Source organism: Colobus angolensis, unplaced genomic scaffold (genome assembly GCF_000951035.1).
Source record: "Colobus angolensis palliatus isolate OR3802 unplaced genomic scaffold, Cang.pa_1.0 Scaffold190, whole genome shotgun sequence".
Classification (NCBI taxonomy): Eukaryota; Metazoa; Chordata; class Mammalia; order Primates; family Cercopithecidae; genus Colobus; species Colobus angolensis.
Window position 1 is genome coordinate 841,142 of NW_012115044.1, and position 20,728 is coordinate 861,869.

The 20,728-nt window shown below is 38.7% G+C and overlaps 1 protein-coding gene across 1 annotated transcript in view; it reads left to right on the forward strand.

The window, feature by feature from the left end:
• Positions 1-20,728, forward strand: part of GRAMD1C (GRAM domain containing 1C) — a 110,418-nt gene that overhangs the window by 13,732 nt on the left and 75,958 nt on the right. Inside the window, exon 3 of the mRNA XM_011940583.1 lies at positions 18,044-18,128. Within this exon, the coding sequence (XP_011795973.1) occupies positions 18,044-18,128 (85 nt within the window). The remainder of the gene's footprint in view (positions 1-18,043; positions 18,129-20,728) is intronic.

A 20,728-nucleotide genomic window follows, 5' to 3' on the forward strand; every position in this document is an offset into this window, starting at 1 on the left:
CGGGAGGCGGAGCTTGCAGTGAGCCGAGATCGCGCCACTGCACTCCAGCCTGGGCGACAGAGCTAGACTCCGTCTCCAAAAAAAAAAAAAGAAAAGAAAAGTATGCATAAAGAAGATAGGAGATCTCAGATTCCTCAGGTCTTTGATTTAGGAAGGGAAGTAGAAAAAAAGATGGAGTAGGAGAATTTTAAAAAAGATTGGAGTTCAAATGGATTATTTCTTGTATTTTTTTGTTTTAAAACATTTTAAGAATAAACAGATTTTCAAGCATTATCTACATATATGTAATAACTAGTATACTTAGGTTTTAATAGAAAATATTTATATTTGAATTTTTCTAGGTAATAGTCAAGTTTTCTTCCTTTCTTCCTTTCTTTCTTTCTTTCATCACTCTGTTGCCCAGGCTGGAGTGCAGTGCTGTGATCTTAGCTCACTGAAACCTCCACCTCCTGAGTTCAAAGTGATTCTCCTGCCTCACCCTCCTGAGTAGCTGGGACTACAGGTGAGCGCCACCAACTGGGCTAATTTATATATTTTTTAGTAGAGATAGGGTTTCACCATGTGAGCCAGGCTGGTCTCCAGCTCCTGACCTCAGGTGATCCATCCACCTCAGCCTCCCAAAGTGCTGGGATTGCAGGCCTGAACCACTGCGCCTGGCCAAGTTTTCTTTAACTGTGCAAAAAATCAGAAGTCTTTATTCTGTACTTAATTTGTTTATTTATTTGAGGCATAGTCTCACTCTGTCACCCAGGCTGGAGTGCAGTGGCATGATCTTAGCTCACTGCAACCTCCGCCTCCTGGGCTCAAGTGATTCTTGTGCCTCAGTCTCCCAAGTAGCTGGGATGAGAGGTGTGTAGCACCATTTCTGGCCTATTCTGTACTTTATCAGTAACTTATCCTGGTCACATTATTTATAGGTAAATTTTTCTACTTAGAAGTGGGGATAAAACTGGTTTATTTTTTGCCACAAATCTGATTTATACATACATAGTAAGGATTAATTAATGTTGTACTATTAAAAAAAATCCCAAGAGGATTAATTAGTATGCTTGTAACATACTTTGGCAACTGGGGAGAATAGGTTTCCTGTAATCATGTTGTCCTACACAACAACATGTCTTGGATTTGTTCAAGCTTATAAAGGATATTTCAGATTTTTACTTTGGTGACTGATAAAAAATAATAAACTCATTTTCCAATTTATGTTGGATTAAAAAAACATTTTATTCAATTTGAAAAAGTTTAAGTATAGTTAAGATACTGCTTGATAAACCTAGATGTCTTTTAACAGTTTTAGGTTGAATCGTAAAGGAATAAAAACCAACACTTCCAGCAAAACGAGAAGGGGACTATTTAAATGCTCTTCTGCTAAAGGTACCTAGCAATGCTGGATGAAATGTTTCAAACTTTTTTTTAAATAATGCATGTCTTGGCTCACAAAACAGCAAGGGAAATACACCTAAGGGATTGAAAAAAAAAAAAAAAAAAAGAGAGAACTGATTACCAGAGTTAGTTGTAAGCCCTGAGCTAATGCTGAGGTACCCCTGAGGAATTTGCTCAGCATTAATGGCCATGCTGTGATAGGAGATAGGAGATAACTCCTTGAACTTGTGTGAGCTGGAACTGAGAACTCTTTATAAAGCCAGACTGCCATACCCTCTGTGAAATACAGACAAAAAAAATCCACTACATCCATAGGTTGAAGACAAGGAAGCTTGTCTGTCTAAGCCCGGGCTTAGGGTGGGAGTGGGGGTAGTTTCTCCTGAGAATATGTAACTATAATCCATCTCTAAATGTAGTCCATCTCTCATGAAGTTTTGGGGCTTGGATTTAGTACTCTATAAGTGAGCAGAAAGAGATTCAATAAATAGCATATTTGACCCTCCAAAACTTCATATAATAAAACTACTATACCAAATAAAGACTATAAAAGTCATATGCTATTGTAAAGACAATAGAAGGAATTAAAAGTATTATAAATGGGTAGGAAATTCTCAAGAACACCAGGCAGATTTGAAAAAATAATCAAATACAGCTTCTAGAAATGAAAAATATGTCATTGAAATAATAGTAATTAATGCAGAGGGCTTGGGAAATGGAAACTAAAGAGAGATCAGTAAACTGAAAGATATATACGCATTAGGAAATTACTCAGATTGTATCACTGAGAGATAAAGAGAGAAAGTGTGAAAGAGAGCAGTTTAAGATGTAAAGGAAATAGTAGAGAAGTCCATTATGAATCTTATAGCAATTTCAGAAGATGAACACAGAGTATAAGCAAGAGGCAATATTCAAAGAGAATGTGCATGAAACATTTTCACTCAAGAGGAAGGGTTTCATAATCAGGAATTGCAGTGAGCTGCTCACAGGATAAATTAAGAAACAACAGGTGCTGGAGAGAATGTGGAGAAATAGGAACACTTTTACACTGTTGGTGGGATTGTAAACTAGTTCAACCATTATGGAAAACAGTATGGCGATTCCTCAAGGATCTAGATCTAGATGTACCATATGACCCAGCCATCCCATTACTGGGTATATACCCAAAGGATTATAAATCATGCTGCTACAAAGACACATGCACACGTATGTTTATTGCGGCACTATTCACAATAGCAAAGACTTGGAATCAACCCAGATGTTCATCTGTGACAGACTGGATTAAGAAAATGTGGCACATATACACCATGGAATATTATACAGCCATAAAAAAGGATGAGTTTGCATCCTTTGTAGGGACATGGATGCAGCTGGAAACCATCATTCTTAGCAAACTATCACAAGAACAGAAAACCAAACACCGCATGTTCTCACTCATAGGTGGGAACTGAACAATGAGATCACTTGGACTCGGGAAGGGGAACATCACACATTGGGGCCTATCATGCGGAGGGGGGAGGGATTGCATTGGGAGTTATACCTGATATAAATGACGAATTGATGGGTGCTGACGAGTTGATGGGTGCAGCACACCAACATGGCACAAGTATACTTATGTAACAAACCTGCACGTTATGCACATGTACCCTAGAACTTAAAGTATAATAATAAAAAAAAAAAAAGTTTGTGAGCAGAGACATTATTATCTTAAAAGTGGCAAAGGTAGATATACATGAATTAAGAAATGAATGGTCTTATTTATTCATTTATTAGAGTGTCTTCTATGCACAAGAATGTTCTAAGTGAACAGGATAGCCTCTCTACCTCCCTGGATCTGGCAACAGAATGGGAGCTGGACAGTATATAAATAAACGAACATGTACTATATCAGGTAGTGATAGAAGCTATGAAGACAACAAAAGAATGTAAAGGTGTAGAGAATAACTTGGGAGGGAGTAGCATTTTTAGTTAGGATGGTCAGGAATAGCTTCTCTGAGGAAGTGCCATTAGAGAGGGGCTTAAATGGTGGGGGTGGGTGAGAGAGGGAGAACACCAGTGAATCCTGGGAGGGAAGGGAAAGGGCAGTGGTGTTCTATGGGAAGGCCCTGAGGCTGAAATGAGATTGTCTTACTTGACAAATAGCCTGCTGAAGGGATTGCTATGGTCAGCGAGGGAACAAGAAAGATCAGGGATAATTATTCCTAGGTTTCTGGTCAGTGCAACTGGGTACAGGGAAGTGCCATTTAGGAGAAGAAAAGACTGAGAGAGAAGTAGGTTCTGGCATGTGGAGAAATGAAGAGTTTTTTTTGTAACTGAGTTGGCAATGCATATTTGATATATGGATAGAAAGGTCAGGTGGGCTATTGAATATACTACTTGAATCTTAGGGGAGAGATTGGAGCCAGAAGTAAACTGAGAAGTTTCGAGTAGGCATGATACTTAAAGACAGACTTATGAAGACTGGATCAGATCACTTAGGGAGAAAATATGGATAGAGAAGAGAAGTGGACTCTCCAGTGTTCAAAACTTCAGGTGGTGGAGCAGAAAGTGGCAAAAGAAACAGAGATTTGGTTAAGAGATAGAAGAAAATCTTAAAAAGTGTGGTGTCCTCAAAGGCAACTGAAGGAAGCCTTTCAAGGACAGTGATCTACTGTGTTAGGTTGAGTTAGGTGCACCATGAGAGTTGGCCATTGGATTTGCAAGGTGGGGGTTGCTAAGGTCATTAAAAGTACAACGTAAGGGCAAAAACCTGACTAAAGTACCAGCTTTTGGACTGTTGTCCTAATCTTCCTTTATAAAATTTGACTTACGGTTGTTTAAAGAAGGGCTGAAGGAAGAAAATGCATGTTTCATTAAAAACATATATGCTTTTTTAAAGATCACCATATCAACATGAAAAAAATCTTTTGGAGGAAAAAACTACTAAGAAATTGCTTTACCAATAAATTAACATATTTAATAAATGACATAGAGAATATGGAAATTAACTAGAACAGTGATATGTTACTGGGATATTTATTAAGACTTCAACCTAAGTATAGCCCTTTGATTATCTAGGGCAATGAGATATTTAAATAGCACATAAAAAACAAATCTAAGATAATACAAAATTTCTAGCTCTACCTGCCTTTCCAGAAAACCTTTATTAGATACTATCTGTGCACTTTAAAACAGTGACACTGAGCGGGGCGTGGTGGCTCATGGCTGTAATCCCAGCAATTTGGGAGGCTGAGGCGGGCGGATCACCTGAGGTCGGGAGTTTGAGACCAGCCTGACCAACATGGAGAAACCCTGTCTCTACTAAAAATACAAAATTAGCTGGGTGTGGTGGCGCATGCCTGTAATCCCAGCTACTTGGGAGGTGGAGGCAGGAGAATTGCTTGAACCCGGCAGGCGGAGGTTGCAGTGAATTGAGAGCATGCCATTGCAGTCCAGCCTGGGTAACAAGAGCAAAACTCGGTCTCAAAAACAAACAAAAAACAAAACAAAACAAAAACAGTTACACCGAATCCTATGAGCTACATGGGAGAGTGACTTTCTATCACCTTAGTACTTTGATCAATAATTAAGTGATTTTGGCCGGACATGGTGGCTCATGCCTGTAATCCCAGCACTTTGGGAGGCAGATCTTTTGAGGCCAGGAGTTCGAGATCAGCCTGGCCAACATGGCAAACCCCCTCTCTAATAAAAATAAAAAAATTAGCTGGGCATGGTGGTGCGCTCCTGTAATCCCAGCTACTTGGGAGGCTGAAGTGGGAGAATTGCTTGAACCCAGGAGATGGAGGTTGCAGTGAGCCGAGATCACACCATTGTACTCCAGCCTGGGCGACAGAGTGAGACTCTGTCTCAGAAAATAATAATAATAATAATAAAATAATAGTAATAATAATTAAGTGATTTTAATTGCATTATTTCTCTGGAGAAGATGTGAGTAAGTAAAATGGCCTAAAGGTAAGTGGTTGGAAGAAGGGGAAAATAGTGTGGTGTATTGACCTCTGAATCAGCTTTAAACATTTTCCCCTCTTACATAGAATTAACACTTAAAAAAAAATTTGTTTTTTGAGACAGCCTTGCTCTGTCACCCTGGCTGGAGTTCAGTGGTGTGATCTTGGCTCACTACAACCTCCACCTCCCGGTTTTCAAGGGATTCTCCTGCCTCAGCCTCCCGAGTAGCTGGGATTACAGATATAAGCCACCACACCCAGCCAGAATTAACACATTTATTCTAATTGTATCAACCTCCTCCTCTTTCCCTTTTTTTCTCTTTTATTTCTCATTAAAGAGGTAAGTGTAGAGTCACACGCATTTTTAAGAAATAATAGGGATCCCTGTATCCTTTAAACAATTTCCCCCAATAGTAACAACTTACAAAACTATAGTACAATATCACAGCTAAGATATTGACATGGATAGAATCAAGAACATTTTCATCACAACAGGAATTTCTCATGTTGCCCTTTTATAAATATAGCGACTCTCCTCCCACTGCCACCCCCTATGTTACCCCCGGCTAGTCTGCTCTCCAGATTTATTTATTTGTTTATGTATGTATGTATTTATTTATTTAGAGACAGAGTCCCGCTCTGTCGCCCAGGCTGGAGTGCAGTGGTGCGATCTCAGCTCACTGCAACCTCCACCTCCTGAGTTCAAGCAGTTCTCCCATCTAAGCCTCCTGAGTAGCTGGGATTACAGGCACATGCCACTACGCCCAGCTAATTTTTGTATTTTTAGCAGACACAGGGGTTTCTCCATGTTGGCCAGGCTGGTCGCAAACGCCTGACCTCAAGTGATCCACCTGCCTTAGCATCCCAAAGTGCTGGGATTACAGGCATGAGTCACCATGCTGGCTGTCTTTTTTTTTTTTTTTTTAGATAGGATCTGGCTCTGTTGCCCAGACTGGAGTGCTGTGGTACAATCTCAGCTCACTGCAACCTCCATCTCCTGGACTCAGAGATCCTCCTACCTCAGCCTCCTGAGTGGCTGGGACTATAGGCATGTGCTACTGTACTTGGCTAATTTTTGTATTTTTAGTAGAGTTGGGGTTTCACCATGTTGCCCAGGCTGGTCTTGAACTCTTGAGCTCAAGTAATCCATCTGCCTTGACATCCCAAAAAGCTTGCATTATAGGCATGAGTCGCCATACTCAGCCCTGTATGCCTTTTATTTTAAAAAAAAGCCTCAATTGCACTGGCTGAAACTTCCAGCACTATGTTGAATGAGAATGGTGAGAGTGGACATTCTTGCCTTTTTCCTGATCTTCCAAGGAAATCATTAAGGCTTTCATCTTTAAGGTATTTTTTAAACTATAGGTATTTTGTAGATGCTCTTAAATTCAGGAAGTTCTCTTGTATTCCTTTTTTTTTTTTTTTTTGAGAAGGAGTTTTGCTCTGTCACCCCCAGGCTGCTGGAGTGCAATGGCGCGATCTTGGCTCACTGCAACCTCTGTCTTCCAGGTTCAAGCAGTTCTCCTTGTCTCAGCCTCCTTAGTAGCTGGGATTATAGGCGCCTGCCACCACACCCAGCTAATTTTTGTATTTTTTAGTAGAGATGGGGTTTTGCCATGTTGGCCAGGATGGTCTTGAACTCCTGACCTCAGGTGATCTGTCCACCTCGGCGTCCCAAAGTGCTGGGATTACAGGTGGAGCCACCGTGTCCAGCCTGTATTCCTATTTTTAAGAGTTTTTTTTTTTATCACAAATAGATGTTGAATTTTGTCAAATATTATTCCTATATCAAGTGATATGATTGTGTAATTTTTAAAAGCATGTTAATATGGTGGGTTACATTGATTGATTTTTGAATATTGAACCAGCCTTGGATGCTGGAATAAACTCCACTTGGTCATGTTATATAATTCTTTTTATTTATGGCTGAATTCTATTTGCTAATATTTTGTTAAGGATTTTTTATCTACATACATGAGGGATATTGTTCTGTAATTTTCTGTTTTTTGAAATGTCTTTAGCTGGTTTGGTATCGGGGTAATACTAGCTTCATACAATGAACTGGGAAGTGCTCCCTCTTGTTCTGTTTTTTGGAGAGATTGTATAGAATTAGTTTTTTTAATGTTTTGTAGAATTCTCCAGTAAAACTTTCTGGGCCTGGAGATTTCTTTCTTGGGAAATTTTAAATTGTGAACTTAATTTCCTTAATTTGTAATGGTAGTTTGTGTTTTTTGATAATCAATTTCATCTAAATTGTCATATTTACATGTGTAGAGTTCTTTTGTTTGTTTTGTTTTTGAGACAGAGTCTCACTCTGTTGCCCAGGCTATAGTGCAGTGGCACGATCTCAGCTCACTGCAGCCTCCACCTCCCAGGTTCAAGTGATCATCATGCCTTAGCCTCCCAAGTAGGTGGGATTACAGGTACATGCCTGTAATCCAAGTTACTTTTTTTTTTTTTGAGACAGAGTCTTAATCTGTCGCTAGGCTGGAGTCACAGTGGTGCGATCTCGGCTCACTGCAACCCCTGGCTTCCAGGTTCAAGTAATTCCCCTGCCTTAGCCTCCTGAGTAGCTGAGACTACAGGCGTACTCCACCATACCTGGCTAATTTTTTGTATTTTAGTAGAGACAGGGTTTCACCATGTTGGCCAGGATGGTCTTGATCTCCTGACCTCGTGATCCACTGCCTCAACCTCCCAAAGTGCTGGGATTATAGGTGTGAGCCACTGTGTCTGGCCTTCCAGCTACCTTTGTATTTTACTAGCCGGGATTTTGTGTTTTTAGTAGAGATGGGATTTTACCATGTTGGCCAGGGTAGTCTCGAACTTCTGACCTTAGGTGACTCACCCTCCTCGGCCTCCCAAAGTGTTTGAGATTGCAGGTGTGAGCCACTGTGCCCGGCCTCATTACATATGTAGAGTTCTTTATAGTATTTCGCTATATCCTTTTGAGTTCTGTCTACGGTGCTGACCCTGTTTTATTCCTGATATTAGTGGTTTGTGTCTTCTCTCTCTTTTTGGTCAGTCTTGCTAGAGGTTTTATCAATTTCATTATTTTTAAAGAATCAGCTCTTTGTTTTATTCATATTCTCTATTGTTTTTGTTTTAATTTCACTGATTTCCGCTCTTTTTTATTTACTTTTGCTTGAATTGGGTTTATTTTACTCTTTCTCTTCTAAGTTCTTGAGTTAGATGCTTAGATTATTTCAGACTTTTCCTTTTTTTCTAATGTGGGCATTTAGTGCTATAAATTTCTCTCTCATCTTTAGCTGTGTCCCACAAATTTTGATATGTTACATTAATATTTTAATTTTCATCAGTTCAGTGTGTTATTTTATTTCCCTTGAGACTTCCGCTTTGACCTTTGACTCTTGATGGATTATCTAGAAGTGTGTTGTTTAGTTTCCAAGTGTTTGGAGATTTTGAGCTATTTTTCTATTATTGACTTCTAGTTTGATTTTATTATAGTCAGAAAATGTACACTGTATGGTTTCAGTTCTCTTAAATTTTTTGAGGTATGGCTGATTATATAGTCTATTTTGGTAATGTTCCAGTACAGTTGATGTTATTAGGTTTTAATATGCTTTGAAATACCTTAGAGAACCTAGATGAACTAGGCATATTTCCACAAAATACACAAATTACTGAAACAGACTCAAGAAGAAAGAGAAAATCTTAATAGACCTATGACAAGGAAAGAGATTGAATTAGTAAAAAAACAAAAACCAAAGAAACCGTCAATCCTCAAAACTAAAATGACAACAACAGCAACTAACTTTTCACAAAGAAAAGCTCAGGATCAGATGACTTTACTGGTATATTCTACCAAATGTTTAAAGAACAACACAAATCTTTCAAAAACTCTTTCAAAAAACCAGAAAAAGAGGCAACACTTCCCAGATTATTCTGGGAAGCCAGTATTACCTTGATTCCAAAACTAAAACTAATTGTAAGTCTATACACTAGCAGTGAATATCCTTAACATGAAATTAAGAAAACAATTCCATTTACAGTGGTATCAAATGAATAAAATAGGAATAATTTTTTTTTTTTTTTGAGACGGAGCCTTGCTCTGTCGCCCAGGCTGGAGTGTAGTGATGCAATCTTGGCTCACTGCAACCTCTTCCTCCTGGGTTCAAGTGATTGTCCTGCCTCAGCTTCTTGAGTAGCTGGGATTACAGCTGCGTGCCACCACGCCTGGCTAATTTTTGTATTTTTAGTAGAGACAGGGTTTCACCATGTTGGTCAGGCTAGTCTCAAACTCCTGACCTCATGATCTGCCTGCCTTGGACTCCCAAACTGAGATTACAGGTGTGAGCCACTGCGCCCGGCCAAGATAGGAATAAATTTAACAAAAGATGTGTAATACTTGTACACTGAAAACGACAAAACTTTATTGAAAGACTTTTAAAAAGACATTAATAATTGGAAAGACATCCCATATTTATGGATTGGGAGGCTTAATGTTGTTAATGATGGCAATACTCCTCAGACTAATCTATAGATTCAACACTATCCTGTCAAAGTTCAAATGGGTTTCTTTTGTAGAAATGGACAAGCAGTACCCAAGCCTCTATTGGAAGATGTACACTTCCTAATTTCATTGATTACTACAAAGCTACAATAATCAAGATAGTGTGGATTCACATAAAAATAGACTTATGGGCTGGGCGTAGTGGCTCATGCCTGTAATTCTAGCACTTTGGGAGTCCGAGGCAGGTGGATCACCTGAGGGCAGGAGTTCAAGACCAGCCTGGCCAACATGGTGAAACCCCGTCTCTACTGAAAATACAAAAAATTAGCTGGGCATGGTGGCAGGCACCTGTAATCCCAGCTACATGGGAGGCTAAAGCAGGAGAATCGCTTGAACCTGGGAGGTGGAGGATCCAGTGAGCTGAGATCGCACCACTGCACTCTAGCCTGGGTGACACAGCCTCTGTCTTGTTAAAAAAAAAAAAAAAAAAAGTGACTTAAGTGTTAGTGGAGTAGAATTGAGAGTTCAGAAATAAACTCTTAAGTTTATGATCAATTGATTTTTGAGTGTCAAAACAACTTAATGAGGGAAAGAATAGTCTTTTCCACAAATGATACAACTAGATACACACATGCAAAGGAATGAATTTGGACCCTTACTTCACACCATGTACGAGAATCCACTTGAAATTTATCATAGACCTACACGTGAGAGCTAAAACTAAAACTCTTAGAAGAAAACATAGGTTTAAATCTTCATGAACTTTGGATTAGGTAATCATTTCTTAGATATGACTTGAAAATCTCAAGTGACAAAGAAAAAATAGGTAAGTTGGACTTCATTAAAATAGAGCCATGTTTGGTGGTGTGTGCCTGTCTTCCCAGCTACTTAGGAGGCTGAGGTGGGAGTTCGCTCTGAGGCCAGGAGTTTGAGGCTGCATTGTGCTATGATTGTGCCTGGGGTAGCTACTGCCCTCCATCCTGGGCAACAAAGTGAGACCCCATTTCTAAAAAATAAAAAATAAAAATTTCTGTGCTTCAAGAAGTTCATTAAGAAAATGAAAAGATCACCCGCAGAATGAGAAAATATCCACAAATCAAATATTGGATAAGGGACTTGTACTAGAATGTATAAAAAACTCTTACAACTCAATAAAAAGACAAACCAATTAAAAATGGCCAAAATGTGAATAGACATTTCTCCCGAGGCATACAAATACCCAATAAACACATGAAAACGTGTCCGACATCAATAGTTATAAGGTAAATGCAATTCAGTACTACAATGGAAATGTCATTTTACACCCATTTGCATGGCTGTAATAAGAAAGATAGACATTAGATTTGGTGAGGATGTGGCAAAGTTAAAACTCTCATACATTGCTGGTGGGAATGTAAAATGGTACAGGCATTTTGGAAAATAGTTTGGCACTTCCTAAAAATTTGAACAGAGTTACTATATGACCCAGCAATTCTTCTCTTAGGTATATACCCCAGAGAATTTTTTTTTTTTTTTTTTTTGAGGCGGAGTCTCGCTCTGTCGCCCGGGCTGGAGTGCAGTGGCCGTATCTCGGCTCACTGCAAGCTCCGCCTCCCGGGTTTACGCCATTCTCCTGCCTCAGCCTCCGGAGTAGCTGGGACTACAGGCGCCCGCCACCTCGCCCGGCTAGTTTTTGTATTTTTAGTAGAGACGGGGTTTCACTGTGTTAGCCAGGATGGTCTCGATCTCCTGACCTCGTGATCCGCCCGTCTTGGCCTCCCAAAGTGCTGGGATTACAGGCTTGAGCCACCGCGCCCGGCCACCCCAGAGAATTTAAATATGTTCACATAAACATTTTTACATGAATATTCATAACAGCATTATTCATAATAAGCAGAAAATTGAAACAACCCAAACATTAATCAATTGATGAATGCATAGATAAAATGTAGTATATTCGTATAATGAAATATTATTCATCCATAAGCTAGAATGAAGTAATGATTCATGCTGCAACATAGATGAACCTTGAATACCTACATAATGGTGGGTGGTGATAGGCTACAGACACAAAGGGCCACAATAGTGCAATCAATGATATGCACTTTGTGTCTGTTCCATTAATATGAAATTTCCAGAATTAGCAAATCCATAGAGATAGAAAGTAGATTCGTGTTGTAAGGACCTGGGTGGAGGCTGAAACGGAGAGTAACTGCTAATGGGTATAGGATTTCTTTTTGGCATGATAAAAGCTTTCTGGAATTATATAGTGGTAATGATTGCACAGTTTTGTGAGTATACCAAAATCATTGACTTGTACATTGCAAAAGGACGAATTCTATAGTATGTGAATTATATCTTAAGTTTTTAAAGTAAGTGCCTCGTTGGTATGGAACTCAGGCCTCAAGCAGCCCTGCTTCCATGATTTTGCTAGGTGCAGCCCATATCACTTCTGTCATGAGCTGCAGTTGCACACTGGTGCCTGTAGCTTTCCCAGACAGATATTGCACTCTCCTCAGTGTTCTACCCTTTTGGGATCCCAGTGGTAGCCCTGACCCCGCATTTCTGCTGAACATGATTCTAGTGGAGCTCTCTGCACCTCTCCCCCTGCAGAGGGTCCCTTTTAGCTATATTAATCTCCAGATAGTCTCTAGGTCCTCTTCTGAAAATGCTCTTTCATGCTATACCACATGGTCAGACTGTGAATTTTCCAAATTTTTATGCTCTGCTTTCCTTTCAATTATAAATTCTGTCTTTAAATAAGTATTCTGTCTCTCATTTTACTGTAAGTGGCTAAAAGCAGCCATGCAGCATGTTGAGTGCTTTGCTGCCTAGATACTTGTATTTTATTTTATTTTATTTCATTTTTGAGATGGAGTCTCACTCTGTCACCCAGGCTGGAGTGCAATGGGACGATCTCAGCTCACTGCAACCTCTGCCCCCTGGGTTCAAGCGATTCTCCCTGCCTCAGCCTCCCAAGTAGCTGGGATTACAGGCATGCACCACCACGCCTGGCAAATTTTTGTATTTTTAGTAGAGACGGGGTTTCACCATGTTGGCCAGGCTGGTCTTCAACTGCTGACCTCAGGTGATCTGCCCGCCTCGGCCTCCCAAATTGCTGGGATTACAGGCACGAGCCACAGCGCCAGCCTATTTTATTTTTTCTTTACAAAGCTGCTTAGATATTTCTTCTTCCAGAAATTATAGCTTTGGTAATTAAATTCTCTTTGGGTAATTAATCCAGACCCAGAGAGCACTCCCAAAAGATGGCATTAATCTCATCAGCTGTCTCAGGTTTGGCCATCTGCAAAGCCCTAGGACATGGATACAATGCCACGAAGTTCTTTGCTATTTTATATAATGACCTTTGCTCAATTCCCAATAAGATATTCCTCATTTCCATCAGAGACCTCTTCAGAATGGCCTTTACTGTCCACATTTCTATGGATGTTCTGTTCACAACCAGTGAAGTAATCTCTAAGAAGTTCCAGACTTTCCTAGTCTTCTTGTTTTCTGAGCCCTCACCAGAATTTCTGTTAATGACCCATTTATAGCAATCTAGGCTTTTTCTAGCCTGCTCCTGCAAATTCTTCCAGCCTCTAACCATTACCCAGTTCCAAAGCTGCTACCACATTTTCAGGTATTGTAATAGCAACAACCCTACTTCTTGGTACCAATTTTCTGTCTTAGTCTCTTTTATGTTACTATAACAGAACACCTAGACTGGGTAATTTATATAGAAAGGAGATTTATTTGGCTCATGGTTCTGGAGGATGGAAAGTTCAAGATCAGGTGGTCTCATCTGGCCAGGGTCTCATGTTGCATCATAATATGATGGATGCCATCACATGGTGGGAACACATTTGAAAGAGACAAAACATGAGAGGCAACCTTGCTTTATAATAGCCTGCTCTTTTGGTAATTAATCCAGACGGAGAGAGCACTCCCGCAAGATGGTGATAAGTCCTTCATGAGGGATCCCTCATGACCCAAACACCTCTTAAAGTTCCTACCACCTCTCAATACCATTCCATTGAGGACCAAGCCTCAACGTGAGTTTTGGTGGGGACAAACCATATTCAAACCATAGCAACTACCAAACCTCATTAAAAAATCTGCTTGTGAGGTTATGGAGTGTGCCACAGATACTGAATCACTGGGACTGTTCAGACTATTTTTGATTAGAAGCCAACTGTTAGGATTTTTGGACTGCAAGATAGTGGCTTATTGAGTTTTACTGTATTTACATATATAAATATGCACAAAAAAGTGCTCAAATCACTTAGAATAGGAAGATGCTATTTTTGAAAACGATTTTAGAGAACTACAAGAAAAGAAGAATTTGGGGTCTTTGAGGACAGAAACTTCAAATGTTAAATTTTTTAAAAAATTTTTATTGTTTCAAATACTGCATCTACCTCATTTTCTGCTGGGACTTCGTTTACATGTGTGTTAGATCTCCTCACTGTATTATCAGTCTCTTATCCTTTATTCTCTATTTTCCATTATTTTTGTGGCAGCATTTTGAGTCCTAGAGTGATGTGTTCTTCCAGGGAGAATTTTCATATACAGCTGTCAGGCAATCTGGAATTGTCCCTTCCATTTGTAAGGATTAAGATGATTTGAAGTTGAGCTCCAGTCCTTGTGTTGTTGATCTCTGATTTTACTCTGTGTTCATAGAGAACATAGTTTTTGTGGCTTTAATCCTTTCAAATTTACTGAAACTTGTTTTGTGGCCTAGCATATGGTCTGTTCTGGAGAATGTTCCATGCATGTTTGAAAAAAATGTGTATTTTGCAGTTGTTGGATGGAGTGTTTTATAAATGCCAGTTAGGTGTGGTTGGTGGAAAATGTTCAAGTCTCTTATATCCTTGCTGGTTTTCTGTGTAGCTTTTCTATCAATTATTAAGAATGGGGTATTGATAACTCCAACGTATTGAATGGTCTGTTCTTACAGTTCTGTCATTTTTGCTTCATGCATTTTGGGGCTCTGTTCTGTATGCATTTATGATTATCTTCTTCATATATCAACCCTTTTATTATTATGATATCTCTCTTGGTCTAGTAGTATTTCAGCTAAAAAGTAATATAGCCACTCAGATTCTCTTGTGATTACTGTTTGCATGGTATATTTTTTCCTTATCCTTTTGCTTTTAACCTTGTTGTGTTTTTGTAACTAAGGTGTGTGTCTCTTGTAGACAAAATATAGTTGGTTCTATGTTTTGACAGTTTCTGTGCTTATTCTGTTTACATTGAATGTAGTTATAATATGGTTAGATTTACAAATAACCATTTTGCTATTTATGTTCCGTATGTCTTATATCTTCTTTTGTTCTTCTGTTCCCCTTCTTTATGTGTCAAATACATATTTTTTAAGGTAGCATTTTAATTCCTTTTGATTTAAAATTTTTTGAGGGTTGTTTTTAGTGATTGCTTGAGAGAGTACAGTATTCTTTATCTTCATACTAATTTAATTCTGCTAAAATATTGAACATTTGCTTCAACTAATGTTATTATCTCATAAACCCAGCAATACAGTGTTATGATTATTGCTTTGTAGACCCTTATGTCTTTTTTTTTTTTTTTTTTTTTGAGATAGAGTCTCACTCTGTTGCCCAGGCTGGAGTGCAGTGGCGCCATCTTGGCTCACTGCAACCTCTGCCCTGTGAATTCAAGCAATTCTCCCGCCTCAGCCTCCCGAGTAGCTGGGATTACAGGCGCCTGCCACCGTGCCTGGCTAATTTTTTGTATTTTTAGTAGAGACGGGGTTTCACCATCTTGGCCAGACTGGTCTTGAATTCCTGATCTCATGATCCACCCGTCATGGCCTCCCAAAGTGCTGGGATTACAGGCGTGAGCTGCCGCGCCTGGCTGACCCTTATGTCTTTTAAAGATTTTAAGAGAGAAATGAGAAAATAGATTTACATAGTCTTTTAAAAATACCCATGTATTTATACTTCTGGTGGTTTTAATTTCTTCTGGTGAATTTGAGTTATCATATGATATAATTTTCTTGTAGCTTGAAGGACTTCCTTTATTTTTAATTTTAATTTTAATTTTTTTTGAGACAGAGTCTCACTGTCGTCCAGGCTGGAGTGCAGTGGCACGATCTGGGCTTCCTGCAACTTCTGCATCCAGGGTTCAAAAGATTCTCCTGCCTCATCCCCACAAGTAGCTGGAATCACAGGCATGCGCCACCACACCCAGCTAATTTTTGTATTTTAGTAGAGATGGGGTTTCACTGTTTTGGCCAGGCTGGTATCGAATTATTGATCCTCCCACCTTGGCCTTCCAAATTGCTGGAATTATAGGGATGCATGTGCCACGATGCCAGGCTCAGACTTCCTTTAGTATTTCTTGTAAAGCAGGTCTGTTCTCTCTATTGTTAATGATGAGCAGTCACCTGCAAATTATACTGTTTTTCAACTGTATGCGATGAGTCAATTTTTTTCTTGCTCATTTCAGGATTTTTTTCTTTGTTGTTCAGCAATTTGACTATGGTATGTCTTAGCATGACTCTGTGTTTATCTTGCTTGGGATTCATTGAGTTTCTTGGATGTATACATGAATGTTTTCCATAAAATTTAGAAACTTATGACCATGATTTCTTCAAATATATTTCTACCTTCCCCTTTTTCCTTCTGATACTTACATCACATGTATTTTGGTTCTTTTGATGTTGTCCCACTGGTCTCTGAGAGTCTGTTCATTTTCTTAAATCTGTGTCCTTTCTGTTCTTCAAATTTGATAGTTTTTACTAATCTATCCCTAAGTTCACTTATTCTTTCTGTGTCATTTTGAATTTGCTGTTGAAACCCTCTAGTGAATTTTTTATTTGAGTTATTGTAGTTTTCAACCCCAGAATGTCCATTTGTTTCTTTACAATTTTTTGTGAAAAATCTATTTGTTCTCTACTTGTTGAGTCATTGTTGTCATACTTTCCTTTAGTTCTTTAAGCATGGTTCTCTTTGTTTTTTGAACATATTTATAATAACTGATTTGATATCTTTGTCTGCTAAATTCAATGTCTGGGGATCCTCAAAGGCTATTTCTGTTTTCTGTTCTGTTTTTTTCTTTCCTTAGTATGAGTCACACTTTCCTGTTTCTTTGCATGTCTTATAATTTTTGTCGGAATATTGACAATTTAGATAATATATTGTAGCGTCTCTGGATTCTGATTGCATTCCTTCCTGTCCCATGGGTTGTCATTGCTGATTTTTGTTTGCTTGCTTGTTTAATAATTCACCTAGAGTATATCTATGAAATCTGTTTGTCCTGTGGCATGTGTCTGCTCTGCTTATTATTGTTGTTTTTATTTTTAAGGCTGGCTTCCTAGGGATCACCTCTTACGTCAGCCAGTGATGTACTCAATGTACTTAAATCTATAGAGCCAATAAAGCTTTTCTCTTCTATTGACAGATCTGTGTGTAGACTGGGGAATGTATGCAAAGTTCTGGCCATTTAAAAGTGGCCATTTTTAAGTTTGTCCCAGTTTTTCATGTTCCCCTGAGACTTCTTGTGTCTCTGGCCAGGAAATGTGTGGATAGCTTGGGCTTTCTCTAGTTTGTATTATGCACATTGGAGCCTTTGTTCAGGCAGGAATATGTGACTAGTTTATCAAGCCCATCTATGGCTGCCTCTCCTTCAAGATCTTTTTAAGCTCCTTGCTAATCTGCCATTCTGCTTGCTCCAATTGTTGCTGCACTCTCACACTTGCTTGGATTGGTACAGAGTTTTCCCTTTCACTCCTGGGCACAGATTTTCTGCCTCCAGTCCACATCACAGCTGAACCCTCTCTGTCAAGATAGCTGCCAGTTTTCATGACCTATTTCCACCCTCAAAGAACTACCACATAGACTTAACAGGTAAAGGAAGAAGGGTAATGGGAACAGACCCAGGAACGAGTGCCACAGACTTCCACCATCCTTACCTAAGTTCAGTGGATTTTCATGAACAAATACTTCTCAGTTGATTGTATTGTATGCCTTTGGTCAGTTTCCAGTCGTTTGAGATGATTATTTTTGACAGTTTTTTTCTAGTTATATATTTGCTTTTGCAGAGGGGATTACCAAAGTCCTCATCTCATCATGCTGGAAGTAATCTTCTTTGCTTCTTTTTGGTGTTTTTGAAATGTTTATATGGTTATTTATATAAGGACATACAAAATATTGCATAGAAAGCATATGATTTTAAATTCCACTTGATATTTATTTTCTAGGACACATAATTACAATTAGACAGAAATGTAATCTTTTTATTGTTGCAGATTTCAAGTTCCACCTATAAAGACAGGAATGAGGAATACAGAAGACAGTTCACACATCTACCTGATACAGAGAGGCTGATAGCAGGTAAAAAAGAGAGAAATTTGCAAAACAAAAGTTTTATTACCTAATTATAAAAATAGAACTATCCTCAGTGACAGTATATGTAATAACATTTAAGCCTTTATGCTAGACAGAATATAATTTTCAACATAAGCATCATCCTTATGATCCAGCAATCCCATTTCTGGGTAGATATCCAAAAGAAAGGAAATCAATATATTGAAGAGATATCTGCACACTCATGTTTATTGTAGCACTATTGACAATATCAAAGATATGGAATCAACCTAAGTAGCCATCAATGGATGAATGGATAAAGAAAATGTGGTACATAAATTCTATGGAATATTATTCAGCCATAAAAAAGAATGAAATGCTGTTATGTGCAACAATGTGGATGGAACTGGAGGACATTAGGTTAAATGAAATAAGCCAGGCACAAGAAGATGGATATCCCGTGTTCTCACTCATATGTGGGAGCTAAAAAGAAACTGATCTCATGGAGATAGAGTAGAACGATGCCAGGTGTGGTGGTTCATGCCTATTATCCCAGCACTTTGGGAGACTGAGGCAGGAACATTGCTTGAGCCCAGGAGTTCCAGACCAGCCTGGTCAACATAGTGAGATCCTGTCTATATTATTTAAAAAAAATTAGCAAGGTGTGGTGGTATGTGCTTGTAGTCCCAGCTGCTCAAGAGGCTGAGATGAGAGAATCACTGGAGCCCAGGAATTGGAGGCTGCAGTGAGCTATGGTGGTGCCACTTTACCCTGGGCAACAGAGTGAGACCCTGACCTGCCCCCAACCCCCTCCCCCCAAAAAAAGAGAGAGTAGAGTGATGGTTACCAGAGGGCTGGGAAGGGTACTAAGAAGGGAAGATAAAAAGGAGATGGTTAATGGGTACAAGAATACGGTTAGATAGAAGGAATAAGATCTAGTGTTCAGTATCACACAGGGAGACTATAGTTAACACTAATTTATTGTATATTTCAAAATAGCCAAAAGAGTGGAATTGGGATGTTTCTAACACAAAGATATGATAAATGGTTGACGTGATGGCTCCCTCAATTACTTTGATTTGATCATTATAAAATATGTGCTTATTCCACTATATCACATTATTCCATAAACACATACAACCATTCAGTATCCATAATAATTAAAAATTTAACAAAAGATAAGCAGCATCTTCATAATTAGACAATGGAAGACTCAATTGTAATTCAGGGAGGAGTGATTTCTGACTTATAAGAATATATATATTTATAATTTTTGGTTGGGTGTGGTAGCTCATGCCTGTAATCCCAGCACTTTGGGAGGCTAAGGTGGGAGGATTGCCTGAGGCCAGGAGTTTGAGACCAGCCTGGGCAACAAAGCAAGACCTTGGCTCAATAAATAAATAAATAAATAAATAAATAAATAAAAGACACACACATAAACACGCACACAGAGGAATGTTAAGTACTAGGAAAATATAACTAAAAATAAATGATTTGTCACAATGATTTTGGTGCATCAAATTGGAGGGAAAATTTAAACTTGATGTTCAATATATATTAACTACCTCCAGAAAAATATACTCTCTAACAGATGTACTCATAGAACAACTTGACAAATGTTCTAGGGATAAATCATTATTTGTGTAATTGTTCACATGGATTTTTTTTGAAGTAGGCTTTCGGAGGAAAAATTTAATACTTTTTCTTTAAAAAGTGCTTTATTTTTTAGTATAAGCTTAATATATACTCATGACAATAAAACTACAGAGCTAAGTTTTGGTTTTAATATATATTTAATTGAAAACATTGATTTAGGTTGGGTGGTGCCTCACGCCTGTAATCCCAACACTTTGGGAGACTGAGGCGGGTGGCTTGCTTGAGCCCAGGAATTTGAGATTATCCTGAACAACGTAGTAAGACCTTGTCTCTACCAAAAATACAAAACTCAGGTGGGCATGGTGGCACACACCTGTAGTCCCAGCTACTTAGGAGGCTGAAGTGGGAGGATTGCTTGAGCCCAGGGGGTGGAAGTTGCAGTAAGGAGAGATCATGCCAGTGCACTCCAGCCTGGGTGACAGAACAAGACTTTTTCTCCAACAAAAACAAAAACAAAAACATTTATATATGAATTTCTCCAATTTTTGGTATCATTAGGAAATGTTTAATTCGATGTCTAGAACTCAATGAATTTCTAGACAGTTCAGCTCAATAAATATTATAATAATGAATTAAAGCAATTTTTAAAAACATTGTTTATTGGAAGTAATACAGTCCCATGATAAAATTTTCAAATGCTACATAAGGACATAAAGTGAAAACTGAGTGATCCTTACAACCAAGACCACTTCAATGTTCTTCCATCGTTCAATGTTCTTCCATCGTTAGTAATTTCTTAGGTATAATTTCAGAAAATTTCTGTATGTATTTAGGATTGTATATACAGAAAAAAACTTAAATGGGAGCAGACTGATTATTGTTTTGAATCTTGCTTAGATCTCTTTTTTATTTGCACTACTATTAATCCACTTCATTCTTTTTTTCATATATATATATATATATATTTTAGACAGGATCTCACTTTGTCACCCAGACTTGGGTATAGTGGCATGATCTCAGCTCACTGCAGC